The 24,104-nt window shown below is 37.1% G+C and overlaps 2 protein-coding genes across 11 annotated transcripts in view; one reads left to right on the forward strand and one right to left on the reverse strand.

Moving 5' to 3' along the window:
• TMTC3 (transmembrane O-mannosyltransferase targeting cadherins 3) overlaps positions 1-24,104 on the forward strand; it is a 1,052,995-nt gene that overhangs the window by 525,348 nt on the left and 503,543 nt on the right. The gene's annotated exons all lie outside the window — the stretch shown is intronic.
• ATP2B1 (ATPase plasma membrane Ca2+ transporting 1) overlaps positions 5,010-24,104 on the reverse strand; it is a 60,651-nt gene continuing 41,556 nt past the window's right edge. For 8 of the 10 annotated variants that reach the window (XM_048934625.1, XM_048934624.1, XM_048934621.1 and 5 more), the window contains exons 11-22: positions 23,616-23,857; positions 20,773-21,010; positions 19,700-19,879; positions 19,532-19,619; positions 19,158-19,264; positions 17,148-17,339; positions 16,735-16,948; positions 16,350-16,561; positions 14,567-14,674; positions 12,522-12,704; positions 12,116-12,202; positions 5,010-7,950 (exon numbers count right to left, since the gene is read on the reverse strand). In XM_048934625.1, coding sequence (XP_048790582.1) covers positions 7,639-7,950; positions 12,116-12,202; positions 12,522-12,704; positions 14,567-14,674; positions 16,350-16,561; positions 16,735-16,948; positions 17,148-17,339; positions 19,158-19,264; positions 19,532-19,619; positions 19,700-19,879; positions 20,773-21,010; positions 23,616-23,857 — 2,163 coding nt within the window. In that variant the 3' untranslated portion in view covers positions 5,010-7,638. Of the gene's footprint in view, positions 7,951-12,050; positions 12,203-12,521; positions 12,705-14,566; positions 14,675-16,349; positions 16,562-16,734; positions 16,949-17,147; positions 17,340-19,157; positions 19,265-19,531; positions 19,620-19,699; positions 19,880-20,772; positions 21,011-23,615; positions 23,858-24,104 lie in introns of all 10 variants that reach the window. The other 2 variants (XM_048934631.1, XM_048934630.1) reach the window with 2 other exon arrangements.

The following is a 24,104-nucleotide window of genomic DNA, read 5'->3' on the forward strand; positions in this document are numbered from 1 at the left end:
AGGTCTATTTTGTAATTTGAGGCGGAAGAGGAAGCACTGAAGCTGATACTGCATTCTCTTTTACTATTTCACTCAGTATCAAAAAAGCCTGAAAGACAGCCATTCTGTAAGTTAAACTGAAAAGTCAGCTTCTCAATTCCATTGAAATTATAGGCCTCTATTACTGAAAATATGTATCTGTGCTCTGTTCTTTCTTATTTAAACAATCATATAGATTTCATTAGCACTGTGCAATGACAAGAGAACCGTATTTTTCAGAAACCAGTGTTTGAAACCAGCAGGATAAAACAGCAGCTCCAAGAAAATGGAACAACTTCTTGCAAGCATCCCTAATAGAGGGCAAAGAAACCACACCAATCTGCAAATAAGCAGCTCTTTGTTTCCCTTAGAAGTAGGTTTCATTCTTTGTACACTGGAACGATTCAAAAGAGCCAAATAACTGAGTGACAAATTATCTTCTTCCTGGAGGAACAGCCACTTTCCACGTGAGTGCAGTACCGCTTTCTGTAGGCTTTCCCATGTATTACAGACTGCTACCTCAAAGTGGCTGAGCAAACCCTATTTGTACAGTAAAAACCAAACATCAGAGGGCATAAACAAAGTTTAACAGATAGTCACTGAAGAGTATTTAAAAATAGGATTGGGGGATAATACAGACTGGAAGGGACATCAGACAGTCATCTAATACAAGTTCCTGTTCAAAGCAGTAGCACTTCGTGAAGTTTCACTTGAACTGGCTCATGAAGCATCTGTAATGTTTGTGAAGAAAAAAGGCTGTGAATTTTCCTCCGTAAGTGTTATTTTCTGCTGAATAGTCTTCCATCTGCATAAAATAATGATGGAATAATATTTTGTTTTGAATGTTTAAGTACTGGTTTAACTCAGTACCCCTCTTTATAACTCAGAATATCTTCCCAGATGGCTGTCAGAAGAACTGCATTGTAAGCTGAGAAAGGAGAAGAAGCAGGGATTAGACTTTACACAAAATCTGCGTAGCTCATGAATAGCAACAGCTAAGCTCTGTGATAAAACAATGTGAACATCAGCTCCCAAATTTGTGGGTCTCCATTCTCGTCCGAACATAATGCCTGTGACTTGCCAGTTACACTGTATTTTGCAAACTCATTTAACTGGATAGTTTTGCCACTGATTTTGGTGGGTAAAATGAGCAAGCAACAGCAGTAAAGTCAACTAAATGTACTTAAGAAGTTAACATCTCAAATGATATCCACAGATTTTCTTTATGATTTCCATTTCAGTAATGTACATTCCTTAAAATACTTTAAAGTTTGCCTCAAAACCTAATAAGTTCAAGCACAGAGCAGCAGAGTATTAAAATGCAACTGCAAATTCTCTTCATGCTCTGTCATAAATAAAGCCAATATAATGGTCCTACTGCCCTTAACAGATAGTAAGCAAGTCACTTCTCAAATGTTTTTACTTCATTAAAAAAAATAAAATAAAATTGTTGTTGCCTGTTTTTGAAAGAGGGTAAGAAAGGGAATTTTAAGGTGCAACAAAATTATTGTTCAGGAGTTTCACAATAAACTCTGCTATGAATCTTTCAAGACTACCTTTTGTTTTTCAAAAAATATAGTTGGTTTCTTTTGCTAGCTTACAGCATACACGGAAAGCCTTATTCACTTCTTGTAGCTAACCCATGAGGAAGTTTTCCTTCTGTGACTCCTTCTCCAGCCCCCTCCAATCCCTACCAAAGCAGTTCTTTCAAGGCTTTTCAATCCTGATGTGAAGGAATTGAAGGATTGAGCCTCCATCTCCTTTGTTCCTGTAGACTTTCAGTTCATCTGTAGTGATTTCTCTAGGTATGTACACCTTTTTTGCACTCTTGTTTTCCTTTCACCACAGACAGATAGCAAATACTAACACAACTGCTTGACAGCTCTCTCCAGATTCCCTCAGCATACCAATTTAATGGCTTAACATGAGCCTGAAGTGATGCACTGAGACTGACAATGTGTGATTTAGCCCCAGGCGATGCAGCCACAGCAGTAGCCCTGAACAAGTAGGGGATCCTTCACCAGAGAGTCTTGCGCTGTTTCAGAATAGCAGCTCATCAGCATACTTAAAATGGCACCAGGGCACTCATGCTGAGGCAGCTGAAAGTTACACAAGTGTCTGCTAGAGCCAGGACAGTGGGTCATCCAAGGTGAATGCTTAATGATCAGTCACCCAAATGACTGTGCAGGCTCTGGCAACTACAGGAGGAATTCAGACTCCTCTAACTTGGAGCTGAACTACACGTACTGCACTCAAGAGCAGTAGAGGGTCCCCTTACTTCAGACCGATCCAAAATGTTTCTTGCACACAGCAATGTTTGTATCAACTACCTGGGAAAAACGCTTGGCCTGAAATTGCCATTCACTACTGTTCCTTTTCATGTCCATTGAGTGTCCGCGCTTAGTTTAAGATATAATTCTTTAGGCCTTCACACCAATTAAAATCTGAAGCATATAATTGATAATTTGCTGGAAAAAAAAAAATGAAGAGCCACAACACAGATATTTCCCAGCATGCTGGCAGTGGGTGAGATCTTGATGTAGAAGGCAGAGACCTAAGGCAAAGCACGAGGATGGTACAGGAGAACTCCATAATTGTACCTCTTACTGCACATGCCCTTCACTGATTCTTTAGGACAGTCTTTGACAAACTGGAAGGAGAAGCAAGGAAAAGGGAGATTATACCTGGTTTTAGGTCATATCCACATTCCTGCTATGTTCACTAAAATGGCCCAGATAATTCAGTAAAAGGAAAAAAAGCTAGGAATTATTCCTCTTAGAAAATTAAAGTACCATGGCAAATAAATGTTCCAGGATTGGTGGATGGTTTTTCTTTTCATTTTAAACTACATAGTAGTTTAGTTCCAGTAGTTTAATAGAAGTGCTTGTTATATGGTGGTTCCCAACGCTGTATTAAACTGTTGTATGATGTCAGAAACAATGTAGAGGCCCACATAGTGTCTGGTGAGTAAAGATCTACCTTCTCATCTGCAGAAGTGTTGCTGCTCATAAAGCAAGTCTGAGAGCCTCTTACCTAAATATCAATTCCAAAATCTCCCCATTTTAGGCAATCTACGTTCTCACCCATGTGTCTTTTGACAGGTCCTCCGGCAAGGACCTGAACGTTCTTATTTGACAGTTCAGCAGGTTCCCCTCTGAAGTACGTAGCACAACACACTACTCAGTACCTGCCAGCACAGCATCAGAAATGAGCTCATTTCCTCTCAAACATCGGCCAAATTGCTGCTTACCTTTGGGAGATCTTGAGACTAGCTTAGGTTAAATCTAAAGATGCTTTTTAGCTACGGCCATCATCAGAGCAACCAACTTCTGGAAAGGGAAAGTGACAGGTTAAAGCCTTTACTTAGAAAATTGAAATTGTCAAAGAAAATTAATATATCCTCTGGGGTTTATTGGTAGGATTTTTGTTGTTGTTTTTTGTTTGTGTTTTATTTTTTTAAGAGCAACACTCAGAAGTTTTAGGAAGGTATTCACATGAAGTTTAGGAGCTTTTTTTCAATTCTACACAGGTTAATCTTATTCATTAACTACCAAAAATAAAATGATAAAAAAAATCATTAACTTTATTTTCTTTTACTGTTCTGTGACAAAATTGGTGCCTCCATTTCTGCTAAGTCTAGAGTACAAAAGAGTAAAATAACTGAGCTAGTGGGAATGAATGCAGTCTGAAGGAAACTTCATCTTACTTACAAACTTAAGTTTGCTGACTAGGGTAAAGGCACTCCCTTCCTAAGCTTTGGATTTTACACAGCTTTCTATTTGTTTGCAATATGTTTTCAAACAAACAAACAAAAAGGATGCATTCACTTTTAATATCCGAGTAGCCCACCTATTTAAAAGTTGCATAACCCTGCTAAGCTCCAGGAAAAGCAGTGAAAAAAAATCAGCAGAATTTGAGTTTTTTGAGATCTTTATGTCCTTTTAAAATGATGCAGGCTCCTTTAAGTACCTGAAGGAGGCTTTTAGGTTAGACACCATGTAAGCCAACTCCTGGATTGGTGCTGTGATCTCCTGAAGAAATTGATTAGATATTTCTGCATAGAGATCAGGAGATAAGCTGAAGCAGCTCTCTGGTTCTTGACTCTGACACAAAAATTCTCAGGACATGACCCTGAACAAGCAAGCCAGACCTTCTGTCTCAAGGTAAGTTTAAGTCGGAGCTGGTAAGGTTCATCCAAGAAAGTTAAGGTATTTCAGTGAGGGCTTGGAATCTCTAAGATCAGAAGATATACACTGCTTGGGGAGGGTATGGTGGTGGGAAAAGCAAGGAGCTTTTTATAACCAAGCATTTCTATTGCAAAAGCAGAATGGATGCTAAGACGTTCTACTTTTAATTTTCACAAGGCTTAGTATTGTCTAGACATTACACTGCAGAAGCTGGCACTGCTAGCAGAAGCTGCACACATTATGTCTTTGGGAAAACTTCCCAATACCATCAGCTGAATATGAGTTATCCTTCCATGAATATTACATTTACTTGTTCACGTGGAAACACACTGGAAAGCTTCCTACTGTTCTAAATCCCTGGGTGTCAGTTCATCGTCCTTGGATGCTCACACTTGCTACAGACCCCTGTGTTTTCCTATTGGTTTGACATTACAGCATTGTTTCTCTTCAGACTATTCCATGCTGAAGGTTTTTCCTCCTCCTGTCAAGATCAATATAGAAAAAATGAAACCACTTATAAAACAACCAACTTTTCACCCCTCCTCCAAAACCAACATTATCTGCCCTGAGATTTGTCTTATAAAGAAATATATTAGAGATCCCATTCAAGATACTGAATTCAAACGGAAGTCAGTCTAGAACTACATTTAGATTAGTTACTATTGCTTGATCATAATACCATGCATACTCTGACTTCTTGAGCTTAAAGTCATGGCAGTAAGAGCTGTTTTATAGAATAAGCATGCGTTTCTGATTTAAATCAGTCCTGTACTGACATTCAAGAATTTCAGTCCCCATACAGACTGAGATGAACAGCACATTTATTTATTTCAGTTACAATAGACAAGTAAACCTTACAACCAGAAAGGCAATGAAGGCCTCAGTAGCTTAGTGATAACCATTTCATAATCTAGGCAACATGTTATGATTTCTTGAGATCACAAAGAAAGCATTCCCTCCCCCCACCCCCCCCAACAACTTTTCCTTATTTAGGTTTCACTTACACTTCCTATAAAGAACAGCACACTGATATTAACAGAATCAAGAGGGACCACTGATGTACAAAGCCTACATTTGCTCCCCTGTCCCCCAAAAGTCTTACGTGTAGAATTTATTCCAAAAGATACAACGCAGTCATGAGCACAACTAGAAGAGGGAAAAACTAAAGACTGTTTTCAAAATCAAGTTGAGTTATGATACAGTGAATCTTCCTCTCACGGTGGTGTACTGTTACGGGTAAAGAAACTTCCCACATTTTAAACCGATGCTTAACTGACTTCAGTAGTAGGGAGAAAAACCACGTACATAAAAAGGATTACCTCACCAAGCACTCTAGGTAAGAAATATCTGAAGTGAGAGAAGTGCTAGAAACACGTGGGAGAAGTTACTATACAAAGTGTCAAGTGCAAACTCCCCTTGCCTAGAATTCAATGTATTTTCTTCAGTAAACTAGAAAAGACTGAATTCAGATGTGGTTGACAGTGGGATACAGTGCTACACATTCAACATCAGCCACTGAAGAACAAACGCAAGCATGAAGTTATCCCACCACAAAGGAAAAGATCTGCTCGAGCTCGTCTCCTTAACTGCTCATTGCTGCAGTTTGCTCTAGTATCATCATCTCCTCCCTCATTACCAATGTAGTTCCTCCCAAGGGACCGCTTTAAAAAAAAAATATTATGGTCTTCAATATTATGGACAACTCTGGGAAAGAAGAAAAAGGATCCACGCAAACACTACGCTTATGAATACAGAGCTGTTGAAAAGAAACGCAGAATTAAACTCATGCTCTTCTGAACAGTAACGGACCTGGAAAACACAGCAATAGGAAATTCAGCGCTGCTCCACCATCCTCAGCTGTTTAAAGGATGCAGCGGAGGCAGACCGTGGCTCTTCCAGTCTATCACTAGCAGGTTAGTTTGGGTGCGTATTATTCAAGTGGAAAGTGTACTTTCACCAGTGCCATCGGTCAGTTCTTCTTTTGCTCCTTTTACAAAGGGATGTACTTATAAATCTCTGTATCTCAGAATCTCAGCCAGACTATTCACTGCCAAGGAGTATCTTTTGGGCTCAGCCAAGACTTGTGAGTACCTTAATCTTACATTCATTCTGAGGCAGCCACGGCAACTCCATTTACCCACAGTCCTGCTTTTAGTGGGGCTGTTACCATCTTGAAATTGTAGCTAAAAGTAGTTTTAACCAGTAATACAAGAGAGCACTTTTCAGTGTTTCCTGTGATGGAGATGAGGGCAAAAAAAAAAAAAAAAAAAAAAAAATCTGTAATAAACCATTGCTGCAATTTTATTTTAACAAAAGGGCAGGTTTATTCATGTTTACAAACAAGTTTCAAAAACAAAAAGGAGAACATGTATGCTACCCACTAACAACCTTTCAAAATGCCAACAGCCCTCATGCTGCATGAAGGATTTTATAGATTAGAAAAAAATCACAGTTCCACTCACAGTTCACCAAGACAGCACTAAACTAACATGTTTAGACAAAAACAAAGGACTAAGATTCTGATGTATTCTGATTTAATCCATTTTGCCCGAGATAACAGAAATATTTCAAGCAAGTTCCATCACATATTGATGTCCTGCATTAAACAATCCTACTAAGTTCTGAACAAAAGTTATTCAGTAAGTTTCTCAAAATTTTTAAAAATTAAACAGTTGTTTCAAAACCATTAAGTAGTAAATGTATTTAAGAAACTAATCAGGACAGAGGCCATAACTTCATTAGAACACCACTGCTCATGTTTTTACAAAGCATTAGTGTTATCTATTTGGCTATTAGTATCAGCAATTTATCTACAATATTTAACAAGGTAAATTGCAGGCAAAATTTAGTACAGTTTCAATAGAAACACCCTTTTCCTGAAAATACAGCAGTATTTGAAGGACTAGTTTTTTTTTTTTTTAATTATTATTATTTTTCTCTGCATCATTTATAAGGAAGCTTCCCATCTATGAACAGGAACAAAAAAGTATCTACAAACCTTGTAAACAGATCTGTATCATTTATAAACATAAATAATCCAAATTATTAACAGCCAACAGCAGAAATTAAAGTATCAATTCAACAATCCAGGGCCTCCTTGCCCTTCCCAGCCTTCCCCTCAAAAAAGGATCATGATAAACTAAAGCTCTGCTAACACACCGTTCAGGACCATTCTTAAGTACAACAGATGATCCACAGGTCACTTATGCCGAGTTACTGTTCATCTGTCAGAGTTCATTATTACTCCCACCCCCAGAAAAGCACCCTCCAGTCTGGCAGAAAGCTTTTTTTAAAAAAATAAATCTACATTCGTACAAGTGTGTCTTCTGTTGAAGTCCGAGACAAGAATCTCATCTTGTCCATCATAAAGTGTGAAGAGACCCAGTTTCAATTTCTTTACAATGCAGCTAGTGTGTTAACATTCAGCTTACAATCAGAGTGATGTTTCCAAACTATGTAGCGGGCTCCCTGGGGATGAAGAGGTAGCAGACTTGTTCATGTCTGTTGTAAGGTGAATTCCACTGTCAACCGCATTGTTATTTTTATTGGGAGAGGGTGGGGGGGTAGAGTTGCGTTTTGTTGGAGCGTCATCTTCAGCATCAGTATCATCAATAAGGGGAATATGAGGCTCGGAGTCTTCTATTCTAAACTCAGGATGCGTCATAAAATTGTGAATTGAACTTCGTGTCTCAGGTTTCTCTAGCCCCTCATACAAAGAACTACGAAATGCATTCACCACTCGTATCTGAAAACAAAGGAAAAAAGGTGTTAACGTGCTGCAGATTTGCTGGTAATGACATGGTTCTTATGAGTTTGAGTCCACAAACAGCTAGACATGAGTGATTCGAATTTGTATGTGATGCAGTGGAACTTGCAATAAACTGTAAAAAATGAAGAGCATTTCAGTACAGCACTGCCAGTCTACAAAGTAGGAATAGAAACTGTGAAAATACTGCAAGAAGCTGAAGGGCCTAAAATTCAGACATGGCACTAGAATTGTTTAATTACTTAACGTGGGCTAAGCATTTTTTTTTTTTCTAAATGAGGCCAACAATTACTTATTCACAAATTAAATAATTTTCAGTGAGATTTATAGAATACTGAGGGGGGTGGAAAAGGCTGAAAATAAGTTAAAGGGTAAAAGAGTTACTAATTCTCATGCTGGGAATTTAGGATTTCAACTGACTATGAAGAAGCCAAGCATGTGTAAGCCAATGTCACAATGACCAGACAGTAACAAAGTCATGCAAAAAAAGGATATGACTAACTATAAACAGCTGTAAATGTTCGAGTATATACCCATCTACCACACTGGAGAAAGTTTCTTACCTAATGATTTGGAAGCTAAACACCAGAACTAGGAAACTGAATGCTGTATTGTATACTGAAGATGTAGCTACAACAGGTTACAATTTGGAAGAGACTGTTCAAGCAGCACTAAATACGAGAGAAGCAGGTGATCAGTTTTAGCTTATTTGAATTTTCAACTCCCACTGAATTCGTGGATAAAATCCCCAGGCTGACCGTAATTTCAGGTCTCTTCATTGTTTAACTAACATGTGCAAATCAGAACACTAAGTTTAAAGAAACCATAAACAAACATTTCAGAAAGAAATTAGACATGAAATTGGATAGGGAAAAGGTGCAAGCTCATTTTACAAAATGTGCATGTCCAAGATGACTGGAATTTACACTTTTCTAATTGCGATGTGAAGGATGAAGCCACCTGCTCCTACCTCCTGCGCTCCACCTTTCCATGACCAACTACATGAATTCAGGATTCGTTCTTGACTTTATATAAAATATTTAATAGAAAACCAATGACCCCTTTGTCCAATACTTTGATCAAAACACATTCTCCAGCTTCTGTTAGCTTCTGCCTGTTCAATACTCAACATCTCTAATTAACCTGAGTAAGTCTTCAGGAAAGTACACAAAAAGTTCTGTGTAGTACAATAAGAAGCAGAGCAAAACTCTGTAGTACAGGCCAACTTACTGTTACAGAACAGTAAGTCAAATTTTAAAAGATTTTTTAGGACATCTGAGATGACTTTGAGAAGTGTATCAGGATTACTGCTTCCATACAGGATGCGTTGAGTTCCTTAGTAGTAAAAAAGAAGCAATTCCAGGTGAAGGAATGAAGCTGGAAGGTCAAGCAGGACAGGAATGATGACTTCTGAAGAGTTAAGATACACCAAACATCCTTTTAGTGCAAACAGAAAAGGACTCTCCAGCAGCAGTGTATCAAGTTTGTTATCAGAGCAGCTCTACACATTGATTCTGACCACGTTCTTTGAGATCCAGAAATAGGCGCCATCTCCCCTATCCCCGCCCTAACTTTCATTAAGAATTTTACTAAAAAGCTATAAAGTCCACATTTTCATACTGCAGGTATACAACTGGGCTCCGCTGATGATGAAAATCACTTCAAGAGGACAGGAAGGATACGTAATATTCAAAATGGAGATAACAGGAAATAGCGTTGTGCTTAAGAGAGGAATTATTACAGCAGCATCTAATGCTTTACTGTTTATCACATGAAAAACTGAGCACACTTTAAGAGTTTGCATGTTATGTGAGATTTAAACAAATCCAGAGTGCTGCATAAAATCTCTTGTCACTTTCCAAGTGAATCAGTAGGAGTGACAGAGTCGGACTGAAAGTTTACAACGCCTTTATTTGGCATGTTGCATCCCACTGTGCCACTGATTTCAGTGGCAAAATGAAATACGACTGCCTCATGGAACTTGTTTTTCATTGCTTACAGATGCTATGTTAGAAAATAAGCAGTAATGAAACACAGTTTTTTAGCTTAATAGGAGAGCTGTAATTATCATAAGGATAGAAGAATATCCACAATAAAAATGTGATTCCCAAAAGACAAACAACTGACCTGGATGATGATCCTACAAACCGAGGACCCTCATAAGGTCTGGCCACGAAGATTAGAATCAGACTACCAGTACTTTATCTTACACTTAAAAGAGAAACATCTATCCTTTTTAAGGCTTTATTTTCAGTTACTAAAGATAATGAGATGAGACAGCTAACAATAAAATTGCATAAGCGAGGAGCAAACAGGACAATTTGTTGTATCATCAGGCCTATCCTATAGTAGGTACCAGAAAGAATAGCAAGGAATGCAAATCTTCCTGGCCAGACAGCTCCTTTGGAGTAGCAACCTCAGTACATGTGAACTACCTTCCAGCTAACAGCTCCAAAAAAGACAAAATGAATAAACCTATCTGTTTGCCACTAATATACATTAACTATCAAAAGAGGATCTAGCAGGAATAGCAGAAGGCTGTATTTCATAGTGAGGATCAAAAACTAGTTTTTTACTATTGTAGGTTTGTACCTGCATTGGTCATTTGATGCAATGAGATGATGCAGTACCCATCAGGTTCTGCTCAAATGACAGCATGGCATGAAGTTGCTCTCTAGAGAGTTCTCAATGTCTAATTAATGTTCTTGAGTGTAGTTAGGGATACAGGTTACTCATTACCATTTTAAGTAGGAGATGCAATCCTGCATATCCTTACTGTGAAATCTACTTTTCATTTTGTGTTCTTCAGGCATGCAAATTTGTGAGCTAAGCTTCTCAACACTGCTCACTTGCAGGGTAGGGAAGTATCTGTGTCGCCAAGGGAGAACAAGTTAGCTTGTGCAAGCTAACACAGAAATTCTGGCCATGCCAAAAAGAAAAACATAAAAATAAAGAAATCAGAAGAAAACATTTAAGGCAGCTCCTGAAATTAAGGGTCTTCATCCACTTGGTAATCTGAAAGCTTAAAAAGCAGGGCAGGGGTGGGGAAAAGAAGCCTTCTCACAGTTATTTTAAAAAACAATTATTTAACTGGTCTATAGGAAGTTAGGGCAGTTAAACATATAATACATAACTAAGATGGAAAATGATTTCAACAACAGTTGAATACTGAGAGCTAGTATCTATAACTGTTACACATCTTCAGGCTCCATAATTTAAGCCTACATATGAGTAATTAAATCTCTAACTTCTACAAAGAGGAAGGCTGAAACTGAAATGCCACTTAGAGTACAATATAAAGAGGGCAGAATTGAGGTGAGACAAGAACTGTACTGTTACTGATGGCTTATGAACTGCTGTCTGAAGAACCTAGAAAGGAAAAGAAACCCTTCAAATGTGAACAGAAATTTCACTACTTAGTCCTTAAGCCCTTCTTCTTTTTCATGAGCTATGTTTCTTCTGACTTGTACGCATTTAAGAAGCCTTGTTTCGCCACCTGAATCCTGATGTTGAGAAAGTTGTGTTATTCAGTAAAAAAAAAAAAGTCCACTGAAAGCAGAAACTCAGAAGTTCCTCACAAGCTACAAAGAAAATGCATTTAGTGTTCCATGTTCTAACTACATTCATATTTTTAAAACTGCATTGCTTTTCCATCCGTTTCTTCGCCTTTTCAAATATCATGTGCTGTGCGTAGTGCAAGACAATTAAACTAGGTCTATGATTATACACTTAATCAATTTGCTTATTCAACAGAAGTCACCCATGTAAGGTGACTTTCAAGGCATATACTCGAAAATTTACAACGGTTTTCCTGTTTTATCCTAAACATTCTTCTGTACACGAATGGATGAAGGCACAGGATGTGCAGGCTCACAGCTTTAAAGTGAAAGTCTTTTGTTGCAATTGTTCCACCTGTTCTCAGCCCTCTAAGAAAAAAAAGTCTTGAGGACTCCACTTTGTGAAAAAGCTCTATGAAAAGCCTGAACGATGAGTTTAAGTACTAAGGAGAAAATGAGAAACGTTAGGTATGTGAATCAGGAAATGTTAACTTCATGCACTTTAGGAACACACACTCACACCCCACAGTAGTAGAAGCAGTAGTAGAGGAAAACACTACATGTGTAGGGGTAGAAATATTTGTTACATCATGGTGCTGGCTGGCGATGGAGGGTTGCCGCCTTAGAGCCCCCTGAATGGTACTTCCACTCTGGAAAGCATTCACTACATCCATCTGCAAGGAATCAGAGATTGTGACAGCTTGCTCAGCAAGAGAGAGAGAAAGAGAGAGAACAAGAGAGGACCATCCCCATCTATAGCACACAAAAAGTGAAGAAAAAAGGCACTTTTTTTTTTTTTAATACAGTAGATAAACAGGTAAGAGTTGAATTTAGAGCAGAAGAAAACAGAGAACCCTGAGGGATTGTACAGTCATCCATATCCCCTCGAGAGTCTCATCCACACCATTTAAAACTGCCACCTTAGTCAAAGGGATCGAGAGGAGTGATTTCCCTCCTAACACGCACCGCATCCTACCTTTTCCAAGACCATACCTGAGTTTGTATTCTGTTTAGGCCCCTAAACCACAAGATCTGACCACGACGTAATTCTCGCTCAGCATGATCAATCTCCTCCACATCTTCTGCTAGCTCTTCCTCAGGAATCTCCTCCTTTTGTGTTCCATGACCAGCTTCCTTAAGGAATTTCAGGCGGCTAGTTGGAATTGTTGAAATCAACTAACAGCGAATAAGAAGTATGGATCAGAATTATTATTATTTTAAGGGAAGAAAAAAAAGAAAAGAACATAATCATAGACGTTTAAACATAATATCCTGTATATATGATTAGCAAAGTTGAATAAAAAAAAGACATGAACGGGATAAGTATCAATGTAAGAGCCATCACTGGAGTCCAGCTGAATAGCTGCACAAGCCTAAGTTTTCTTACAACCTTAACAACATTTAATTAGAAGTAGCCACAGCTTATTCAGAAACATAGAAGAGGCAGGCATTCTTTTGTCACCTGAACGGTACTGATCCACTTGCAAGCGATGTTTCCAAAACCCTTATATAAAACTACTAAAATGCTAGTTGCTCACATTAAATTGCTACTTATTTTTAATTAATTAATCTAGCTGAAGCTAAAGAAAAGCTATGTGTGTCTGTTCCGGCTTTCCTTTTCATCCCCACCTTCAGGGCTATTCTGTTGAACTATGTAGTGAAGGAGAATCATCTTTTGATACATCCCATCTAGCAGATCCACATCAGTTCCAAGCCTGCTTTCCTTGAGCATCATTAATCTAGAAGACCATTTCAGCAGCTGCAGAGGAAAAACACTGCTCCAAAAGCATGATAAACTGCCTTTCATACTGACATTGTTACTATGACTTCAGTTTCTACTATTAGCAGAAAGTCAAAAGCCCTTTCACTATGATCAGATGCTAGAGCAGCATGAACTGCAGCAGGGAAGCTCTGCCTTTCCAGGATGCTCTGGAATCAAAGATATCTCAAGCTACATGACTCTCTTTGAGGCTACCTTTAAACCTCAGCATGACTCTATTCAATTTTTAAAAAATAATCAGTCTTCCAAAAACCTTCTTAAAAAGTTTAGACCCACATTTAGAATATGCATTTATGCATTTATTTACAACTAAAATTCATCCTGAAAAGGTATTCTTTACAAATTAGAAGGGAAAAAAACTGTACTGGAAAACTCTTCATGTGGTATGAAGAATTTAGACAACCATGTCATTAACTAATGAGAAACTACACAGAGTTCTAAAGTTTCATGTAAATAAGCTTGCAAGCACTGTTACATGTGCAATAGCAAAGAAACCCCAAGAAAGAAAACAATCAAAATGCAGTAAGCTTAAAAGTATATTTCATAATTATGCAAATGAAGAATTTTAAAGAGAAAACTTTTGAGTTTTGCTGCATTTCTTGCTACTCTAGGATATCTTTAAATAAAAAAGACTAGCACGTATAACAGTTCTCATTTTTCAAGAAAACCATTCTACACCACATTAAATGTATTGAAACATTAGTATATTAATTGCCTTATGTTCTTATAGAAATTCTTAAAGTGTTTATTATCTGGCTGAAGACAATTTCATATTCAAAAGCAACTACAGCTGCTTCTAGTTAAAAATAACTGAACACAAACATAGAACCATAGAATGGCCTGGGTTGAAAAGGACCACAATGATCATCGAGTTTCAACCCCCTGCTATGTGCAGGATTACCAACCAGCAGACCAGGCTGCCCAGAGCCACATCCAGCCTGGCCTTGAATGCCTCCAGGGATGGGGCATCCACAGCCTCCTTGGGCAACCTTCCAAAAACTTCCTCCTAACTGTCCTAAACCAGACACAGTATCTAGTTATGACTTATAACCAAATAATCAAGTCATAGTCAGGAAATGTCTAACCACAGACTTTCTAGCTATTAACCCAGATAAATTTAGGCAGCATTTACTGTTAATTTCTACAAATTTACATAGTCCACTTCAAAGATCAGAATGTTTAAGGTAAAATGCTTTACATGAAAAATACAAATTCATTAACACAAATGGATTTGACATTTGGAAAAAACCTATTTTACCTGGCCCCAGAGTAGTGTTCCCATGCCCAGGAAAACAGACCACAGCCACTGTTCAATTGAGAGTTTTGAGCAACTAAAAGGCTTTCCACCAAACTGCACGATAATTATCTGTGAAGAGCAATACCATTAAACATGTATCAGTGATCCATTAATAGAAAACTCCCTGAAGCTTCAAGATCAGCATAGACAATGCTGCATTAAAACACTGGATTTACTATCTCATTAAGCACACACTTCTACGTCTCAGCAGCTTGAGTTATATTTCCAAATCTAAGCAATTTTCTCAGTATTTTATGAACTTATTATTATTCTTCAAATGGTTCACAAAAAGAAAAAAATGTTTTTTGCTTCTTTGTCCTTACACTTTTCCCCCTTCATTTAACATTTACAGCGTGTACTTGATGCTACATATTTAGTTCAGCTATCTCAGAACCAAGTTAACTAACGATCTTCTATTAACACAAGTCTTAGGTATCCAAAACACAAACATGATTTCTGAAATCATTCAACAGAATATTACCATGTATCCCAGTCTTAAGCATGAGAGTTTATATGACAAACTGTGATGAGGAGCTGAAATCTGAAAGCCAAGTTAAACACATTCCCACTGACTTAACTACTAGAACAAGCTGCATGGGCTCTAATGAGCAAGGTATCCCACTGCATAGGAACTATATGCATGGAACACTGCCCTGGAGAATAAACATTCAAGCAGCAGGGCAAGTGTCAAAAGGAGACAGTATCAGCCATTAAATAGGGATCCTGACCTGGAAAGCCCAGGAGTATCTTATTTTATTAACAAAGAATAAAACACTATGAAAAAAACACAGCACTAAGTTATATAGGAAGATAAGTCCCTTATGAATCGCTGATAAAAGAGAACATTATTGCAGGCAGGAATAATTTTTACGTATTTGGATTTGTTGTAAAACAAGTCTGCTGCACTTATGGCTCTAAAAATACAAGCAGCTTTTGAGAAAGATTCTCCTGAGGAAATTTAAAAGTAGATTAAGTGAAGCAACTTCACACAATGCATACACTTGCATTGCTTGAACTGTTATACGTTTGGTTAACTCCCAAGGAATTCCAAGGTTAAGATTCATCTTACACCTTAGATTACTCACATCCAAAATAAACTGTGTGAAAATGAAAAAGATTAAATTGTAAGAATACAAAAATCAAATTGTTGGTTATTTCACTGTTATTCGTATTGATTAATTAAACATAAAGGTTAATTCGAAGGTAAAAATATTTTGTGTCAACTATTTTCCTTTAATTAGATTTTGACTTGGTCTTTCTCAACACCAGGATGTTAGTCTGATTTATTTCAGATAATTTAATTCATCTTGTTAGTAAACAGAGATTTAACCAGCCAGCTCTTACAAATCTGCCTAGATGCATCAACTAAAGGTCCCCGGACATCAGTGTTTCATGCCAAAATAAGACCTAAAACAACAGCATCAATACAGACAACTGATTTCTGTAAGAAATACATACAGCCTCTTGAGAAACTGTCAAAAGACTGGACAACTGGGATCACAGAGAGAGAAAGAAAATTCAAAAAGTATATACAAGTAGTTCAACATTTGATTTTGACAATTTCATGAGGTTATTTATACCTGAAGACCTTGTCAAGCAAGACTTGAAAATTATTATTATTTTAATAATGTATTTATTTTTGAATAGTGTGACATTGCAGATTCTTCACATTGCAGAAATAAAACATCTGGCTGCATAAGCATTAGTTGGTTAGCATTTCCAAGGTAAGCAATAAGTTACTCACCTGCACAACAAATGTTCCCAGAACAATAGTACAGAAGATAGCGTTGTTAAAGATTCCTTCAAAAACATTTCTTTCACCATGAATTTTCCGGGCATTAATTTCATTAAAAAGCTGCATCATTACAAACGTATTAAAGACAATAGTATAATGCTCTGAAGGAGGGGCATGCAGAGGTGCGTTTCTTCCACTATCAATATCAAAAATTTTCTCACCTGTGTATAAAAGACATTGTATCAGCAGCTTAAATTGGTGGCTTTATACACATACGCAGATAGATAGAACATGTACTAGAAGATAGATAGAACATGTACTAGAATTAGAACAAAAATAAATAGTTTTTAAGACTTCATCTCCCTACAGCTTGGCAAAGTTTCAGTGCTCTTACCAGCAAACAGGAGCGTAAAGACCACTACGAGTTGGTAGAATGCATGACCCAAAATATTCTTCATCATCGTACGAGAAATCAAAGGTTTGTTTCTACCATAAGGCTTTCGCAATAGAAGAGCTTCAGTGGGTGGTTCTGTCGCCAAGGCAAGGGAAGCTAATGTGTCCATTATCAGATTTACCCACAGCATCTGCACAGCTTTAAGCGGAGAATCCTATAAAGACAGGAACGTAAGCTCTCTCCAGCATAAGTGAACAAACTGCAGCTATTAAAGGCATTTATTATAAAACACTGTCACATTTTGAATGGAGACCATTACATTCTTCAGGCTAGCATACACCTGAAAGTTGAATTCAAGAGAGTCAGTCATGATATTTACAGCATTTATTAGCTGTATCTACCAGTGCACATACCTGTGTTATGCATGCTCCTGTAAAAGCGACAATTACTGCTACTACATTGACAGTGAGCTGGAACTGAAGAAATTTCGAAATGCTGTCGTATACGTTCCGTCCCCACATAACTGCTTTTACAATACTTGTGAAGTTGTCATCCGTAAGGATAATGTCAGAAGCTTCTTTAGCAACATCAGTTCCAGCAATTCCCTGGTAGAAAAAGAAAAACGCTAGGAAATGCAACAGGATGCACTGATGTATATAGTAGGAACAATTACATCCCTGGTCAGCATATCAGCATTCATTTTAATGCACCACATCTTTAGAACTACTTTAACGTAAACAACCTAAAGCTGTGCTGCAGCAAGTCTTGCTTCCACATTCTACTGCAGAATGGAAAACACAAAAAATCCTCATCTTTACTTTAAAGATTTTAACGAATAAAGAAATCTCAAGCTGACAATAAAAACCACACTGCACAAGTTTTCCCTGTTCAAGTTAAAGGCCACCAGATGGTGCAGTACTACAGTTTAATCCACATGCTATATAGATTCCAGGAGTAGGAAAATACACGTGTACCTACATGGTAAAGTGATGTACACTGCCAAAAGCTTTTTGAAGAATGTTGGCAGTGAAAAGCAGGACATTAAGTATAACTGCATTTAACATTGCAATGCAATGATATTGTTAGGTTTTAAGCACCTGGAATCTCCTACATATCTAAAAAATTAAACTTAGTTTATGAGTTAAGTAATATCCACTTAAAGAAGGTGGGGTTTTTCTTTTTTTAAATGCCCTAACTACAACTTAATAGGAAATTTAAGGATCCTTATTCTTGATGTTTACTAAGAAAAAGTCACCTGCCCAGCTATGCATACAACTCACAGTTATCTTTGAGTACGATTCTATCATTCCATGGGAAAGCAATATACACTAGTCTACCTACATAAATTTGAATCCAAATTTGTAACACAGCACAAGGAGCTGCAACTTAAATTGTTTGTTGACAGTGATTCGGTTTTGAAGGGACTCGCATTCTTAGCTGTAATTTTCCTAATATTTAGTACCACATAGATAAACCAGTCTGCAGAACAAATACATAAATCACAATGAAAGTAAAGACAAAAACAAAACAAAAAAAAGCCACCACACAAGCCTTGCCTATGGAAGACACATTTATGTATTAAATTTTTAACATCTTTTTAATGTTCACCTATTAGCTGAGAAGAGACAAGTCAGCTTTTTAATTCCTTCAAGTCAGCTCAGGAAGAACAATAAAATTCCCTTGGCTACTGTAGGCTGCTTAGGTCTCTGCAATAAGGCATACTTAACAAATGCTAAATTTAGGCTAAAATGTTTTATCCCCAGCAGTTAATTTTCATGGACAGTTAGACTTTGTTTGGCTACCATTTCAAAGGGTGTTTGAGAATTTCAACTGAGAAAGTGTTTCTGAGCTCATACGGACAAACACAGATCCTAGGCTGCTATGAATATGCTGTTTTATTTAGAATGTACAAGATGCCTTGGTACCACCTCCAAAGGCATTTTAAATATCAACTTGTACTTTTTGTCCTCCTAGTCTCCCTGTTCTTCTGCATCATTTCACAGAAAACAGGTGAATAAACTTAATCCATATCATATATAAGGCTTACTGAAAGCCACTGTATGCTGTTTACCACGTCAGGTCATTTTGCCATATGATGAATAGATCTCATTTCAGGAATATTTCAGTATCAGGAATTGCAGTGCAACATGTTTTTGTGTAAAAGTGACTAAGGATCTGCAGTGTAAGTTTGTACATTCTACTCATTGGCAAAAGCCAGAAGGACATTTTTAATCAAATAAAAAAAAAAAAAGGGGGAAACTGACCAAAAAAGTAATTAGTTTTAAGTGTGAGAGAAGTTAACGCCCTTAAATGAGCTGTATGTAAGGCTCATGAAACAAGTAAGGCTGTTGAGTCTTGAAAGTGATTTGATAAACTGTTTTATTAAAAGAGTGTTCAAAATATTGAAAGTAAAAAAGTCGTACCATAGCAAATCCAACATCTGCTTTCTTCAGTGCAGGACCATCATTGGTACCATCACCAGTTACTGCTACAACTTGCCTCTGATCAAAGATAGTGCTGTCAATTATACCTAAAGTAAAATGACATCTCAGTATTATAGTTCAAAACAGACAATACAACAACGATTGAGGTTCAAAGAGAAAGTCATTTTATCAACCTCAAACAAACAAAAACACATAACTAAAACCATCTATTATTTATCTCTTGGGAAAAAAAAAGAAGAAAAAAAAAAGAGTTGGCGTATGAAGACACTCTCATTGACATTTCCCACAAATTGTAATCCTATTTTTCTCTAGAAATAGAACTTTACTTGGAAGTTCAAATAACTTTTATTTACCTTTTACCAGAGTGTGTTTGTCAGTAGGAGATGATCTTGCAAGAACACGTAGCTTTGGCCAAATTTTATCTATTCGCTCTTGCTCTATCTGCAAAAAGAACATCAGGTGTATTTTGCAATTACAAGCCTTTACAAAATAGCTGATCCAACTTAAGTCAGCATGCTTACCTCTCCTTTTTCATTGCGTATTCTCCTATTAAAGTCTTTGCCCTCTAAGCACAAAAAGTCTTCACCAGGATTCAGAATACCACATTTTAATGCAATAGCACGAGCAGTATTAATGTTATCACCAGTGACCATACGTACAGTTATGCCTGCACGCTGACATTTTTTTATTGCATCAGGTACCTATATGCAAAAAGTGAAGACAACAAAAAAACAAAAAGTTAGACTATACAAACACTTAATAAATTAACAAATTCACATGACTTTCACATGACAAACTCACATAGACATGTGAGTGAAGTGTCTTCAAGTCAAACCAAAACAACTTATTTTAACATGCTGCTAAGGAACATTTAAGAAATTTAAATAACCTGCCTTCATCATGTTCCTGAAAAACACATACACCCTGGTTATTTTTTGTTTTGTCTGTCCCATTTATTCCCCCTTTATTTTCCAAATACTGCAGTGTGCAAATCCACCAAGTCCCATGATACACGTTATGGAGTAGCAGTCAAATGTACTAAGTACTGGCTTTACATTTATGATTATGTAAAATGAACTACAGCTCACACACTACTTGTCAGCCCACAACTTTGACTGTGAAGTAACACTAATGTGGGTCAGAATGAAGACCCCCTTAAAGCATAAAAGCTTTTACTGTTGCGAAACACTGCCCTCCATAGACTTCAACCACAAGCAGATCTCCTTAGCTCAGTTAACAAATCCTCTTCCCCTTTAGAACCTTGCAGCAAACACAATAGCTAATATGATCCTAATCCATACTCCTAATATTCCTAGTAGTTTAAAGAAGAAAAAAGACCAGTTGTTCCATCTACTGAGACACTGCTTAGTAAGCGCCTTAAGTCATTAGTTTGTACAGAGCTTCAGTAACACAGCATAAGTGTCATTAAGGTTTTAATCTGCTTTTGTAGCTACATTAACTTTTCCCCCTAAGAAATAAGATTTTCATTTATTAACTATGCTAAAGATGCAAAACTCACTCTTTGCATGACTGAAAACAACATGAACCAGGACCTCCTGAAACAGAAACACTGCAGCTTACACAGTGACCCTACCTCAGGTCTCACAGGATCTTCAATCCCAACAACAGCAATGCATGTCAGACCAGTAACAATGTCATTTTCATTGTCCCATTCTGGCTCTGGTTCCCCTGCTGGAAAGTCTCTAAATGCCAAACAAATGGTTCTGAGCCCTTCAGAAGCCATTGGCTCAATTACAGTTTTTACAATATCATCACGGTCCCTAGGTCTGAATACCTTTGGTTCTCCATCAGCACTCAGTATTTTGAAGCACCTGAAAAGAAAAAATTAATGTTAACAGATCTTTATGAAAGTTCAGACTTTTGTGGGAAGTGGTTTATTAGTCAACTTGTTTAAGTTTCCACAAGCTTTACTCTTCCAGACAGACACACTAGCAGATAATCTTCTCCGTATGCACTTAATCTCTTCCTAACTGCAAAACATGCTAGCTGTTCACTGAGATGGTTGTCCTGGGATGAAAATAATGCTCTGTAAATTATGGAAACAAAATTAGTTATCTCCCAGGAGTAACCATTTCTCATTGTACTTAAATGTAGTAAAGGCACTAGCTGTGTAAGTTAATCGAGTTTCAAGTTCAACAAAATAGTCCCACCTTTAACAGTTGCACATGGCTCAGAACTACAGTAAGCTTCCAAAACATGCACACAATGCCTCAGCACTAAACTTACAGAATGAAAAGCAAATTCATATGGTATGAAGAACCAGTGCTATCCTTTGTCAGTACAAAGGTTCACAAAATAATCAACACACACATTACCAATTCTGAGAGAGTTTGGCCGTTCTTAAACATAAAGCATTAAATAAAAAACAAATACTTCAAGCTGTTGTAAGAGACTAGGCTCAAAATAACATACTCTAGCATTTCAAGTTGTGTTCTTTTAGTCTGTTTCTTTATGCCTAAACATCATTGCTTTCCTAGAGCATACATACTTTACTAATAATAACGTCGCAAACGTAACACTACCAAACGCTTTTAGCAATAAATTTAATTTTGTTCCTTTGAGTCTTTACCAAAGACTTTAACACAAAACCGTAAGAGCTTGTTTCACAAATCAGTACTAATAGGACACTGAAAAAAAGCCAAGGATTTATGACATTTTGACAACACCTGAGAGATCTGATAGACAATTTCATTCCAACTGAAATTTGAAGTCTGTCATTGATTTGGGTTACCTGTTCAAATGTCAGCAACCACTGCATGTATCTCGCATTATCACCAATCACAGGGTTCATGAGTAATCCCAAGTATACAGAGATGACTGTATGGAAATCAGTAAGTTTTATGTCGAGAATGAAACAAGTTTTAGTTAAAATACTTGACTTGAGACATGAGTGTAAATAAAGAAGAAAAACTGCTCTGCTTGAAAAGTTTTGCAGCATTTCTTCTACACTTACAGGTGACTCATTTATATTATTTATAATAATATATAATTATTATATATAATATAATATGTATATAATATATATTATATATATAATATAAATTATAATTTATAATAATATATAAGTATATATATATATACTTATATTCATGTTTAAGTTTTCAGTGCTCAGTAGTCATTTCTGTGATAGTGAGGAATGTGCAGCACAACTGGCAAGCCATGTTATGATCAACTTCTTTCACTGCACAGACAGAAGATAAAGAAAACAGCTAGGATTTTCTCAGATGGTGCTGCTCAAATAGTTTCAGGCTTACAGCTACTTCAGTACCATCTAAATCACTCCGTATTTTCTTGTTCTTTCTTAGCTATCACTATTTATTATCTCAGACATGAAGCCAAATGAATCGCATGACTCAAGGCTGAATGAGTTCTAGCATATTTTAAAGTTCAACTGTTTAACAACAAAAGAAGAAAAAACTTCCCCAAAGCTAGAAAAAATGCACGTGTAAGCATACTTACTGATGAAGCTTGGCTTAAAATCTAGCTAAGATTTAGATATGAATTATTCCAAAGTTCTGTATCAAAAGGAACTAGAAAGTCCTTGAAAGACTGTCATTTTGCTGTGAGTGCTAAGCTGGTGGAGAAGGAGAAAAATCATCTTTTCTACTTAGTGTGTTAGTATGTCCCTACATGGTGATCCTGGGGCCGGGTAGCAAGCTAAAAGTTAAGATGGTACATGCTACTATTAAGACTAGAAAGAGTTTGAAGCCAGGACTGAAAACAGACTGGTTACAACTACAGCTCCTAGTCAACGTAACATAATGCACACATGCCTTCTCCCCTAGCCTGCTTAGGAGTTACCACAGCTTTCTACATACTAAGGTTTGTTCCAATGGCAACACATCTCTCACTAACAGTCTAGCAAATAAAACAAAAGGCCTCTGGAAATGGGCAGACAAGTAAGGAAACAACTTGCTTTGTCATACTAAAAGAACAATTAACTTTCTCTTTTACTCAAGGTTCAACCTTCTATTAAAGTAATCAGCTTTGACACCCATTCACACTGTCATTTGGAGCTGGAAGTAACCTTTTGCAAAGGCACCAAACTCCAGACAGAATTTGAATGGATCAGCTGCCAGGACTTCCACACTTAAAATTAAGATGGCTTAACTAGACAGGATTGCCTGTACCAGAATCACACACTGAAGAGCTCTACTTCTGCTTTCTATCTTTCAGTGCATTAGATTTAAAGTTATTCAAGTGTTCCTTCCCATTTTATTGCATAAAGTCAAATAATCAAGAGACACAAGACAGGAAACTAGCAGCTATTTCAAGGGTACAGGACTGTTGCACTTGTTCATAAACACAGCTACAGAAATAATTTGCAGACTACAGCATAATGTTGTTCAGCAGTTTACAGTCTCACAAAGTTGAACCAAATTCAAAGTGCTAAAGTACAATAGTAGCTGTTCTTACTTTTTAAGAACTATCTCAGAGGCACCTTTACTGAAAATTCGGAAACTGCCATCAGAGTTTTTTAACACAGTACTCATAGATTTTCTAACGGAGTTGAAGGTGTACACTTTGTGCAACTTCTCTTCTGGGATCTCATTTCGTACATCCTGATAATCACGTTTTAAATCCAAAAGAAAACCCAGCAAGGCACATTCAGTTTTGTTTCCAACATGACGTGGTAAACCACCTTCTTTTTCAGGAGGCTGCAAGAAAAACAATAATCTTCACTTACTAAAAGGTTAATGTAAGAACCACTGAAGTACAGCATTTAGAAAACAAGGAAGCCAAGTCTAAGTTCAGCTCTGAGTTGGGAAGTTTCACTTTTGCAATGATTAATCTATAAATTCCTATGAGTCATAAGCTCACACTACTGGCTTTCATAAGTGACTTCTGCACCTGTTTAGTCTTTCAATACATTTCTCAGGCTCAAAAATCACCTATGAAATCTAT

This window comes from Lagopus muta, chromosome 1 (assembly GCF_023343835.1).
Source record: "Lagopus muta isolate bLagMut1 chromosome 1, bLagMut1 primary, whole genome shotgun sequence".
NCBI lineage: Eukaryota > Metazoa > Chordata > Aves > Galliformes > Phasianidae > Lagopus > Lagopus muta.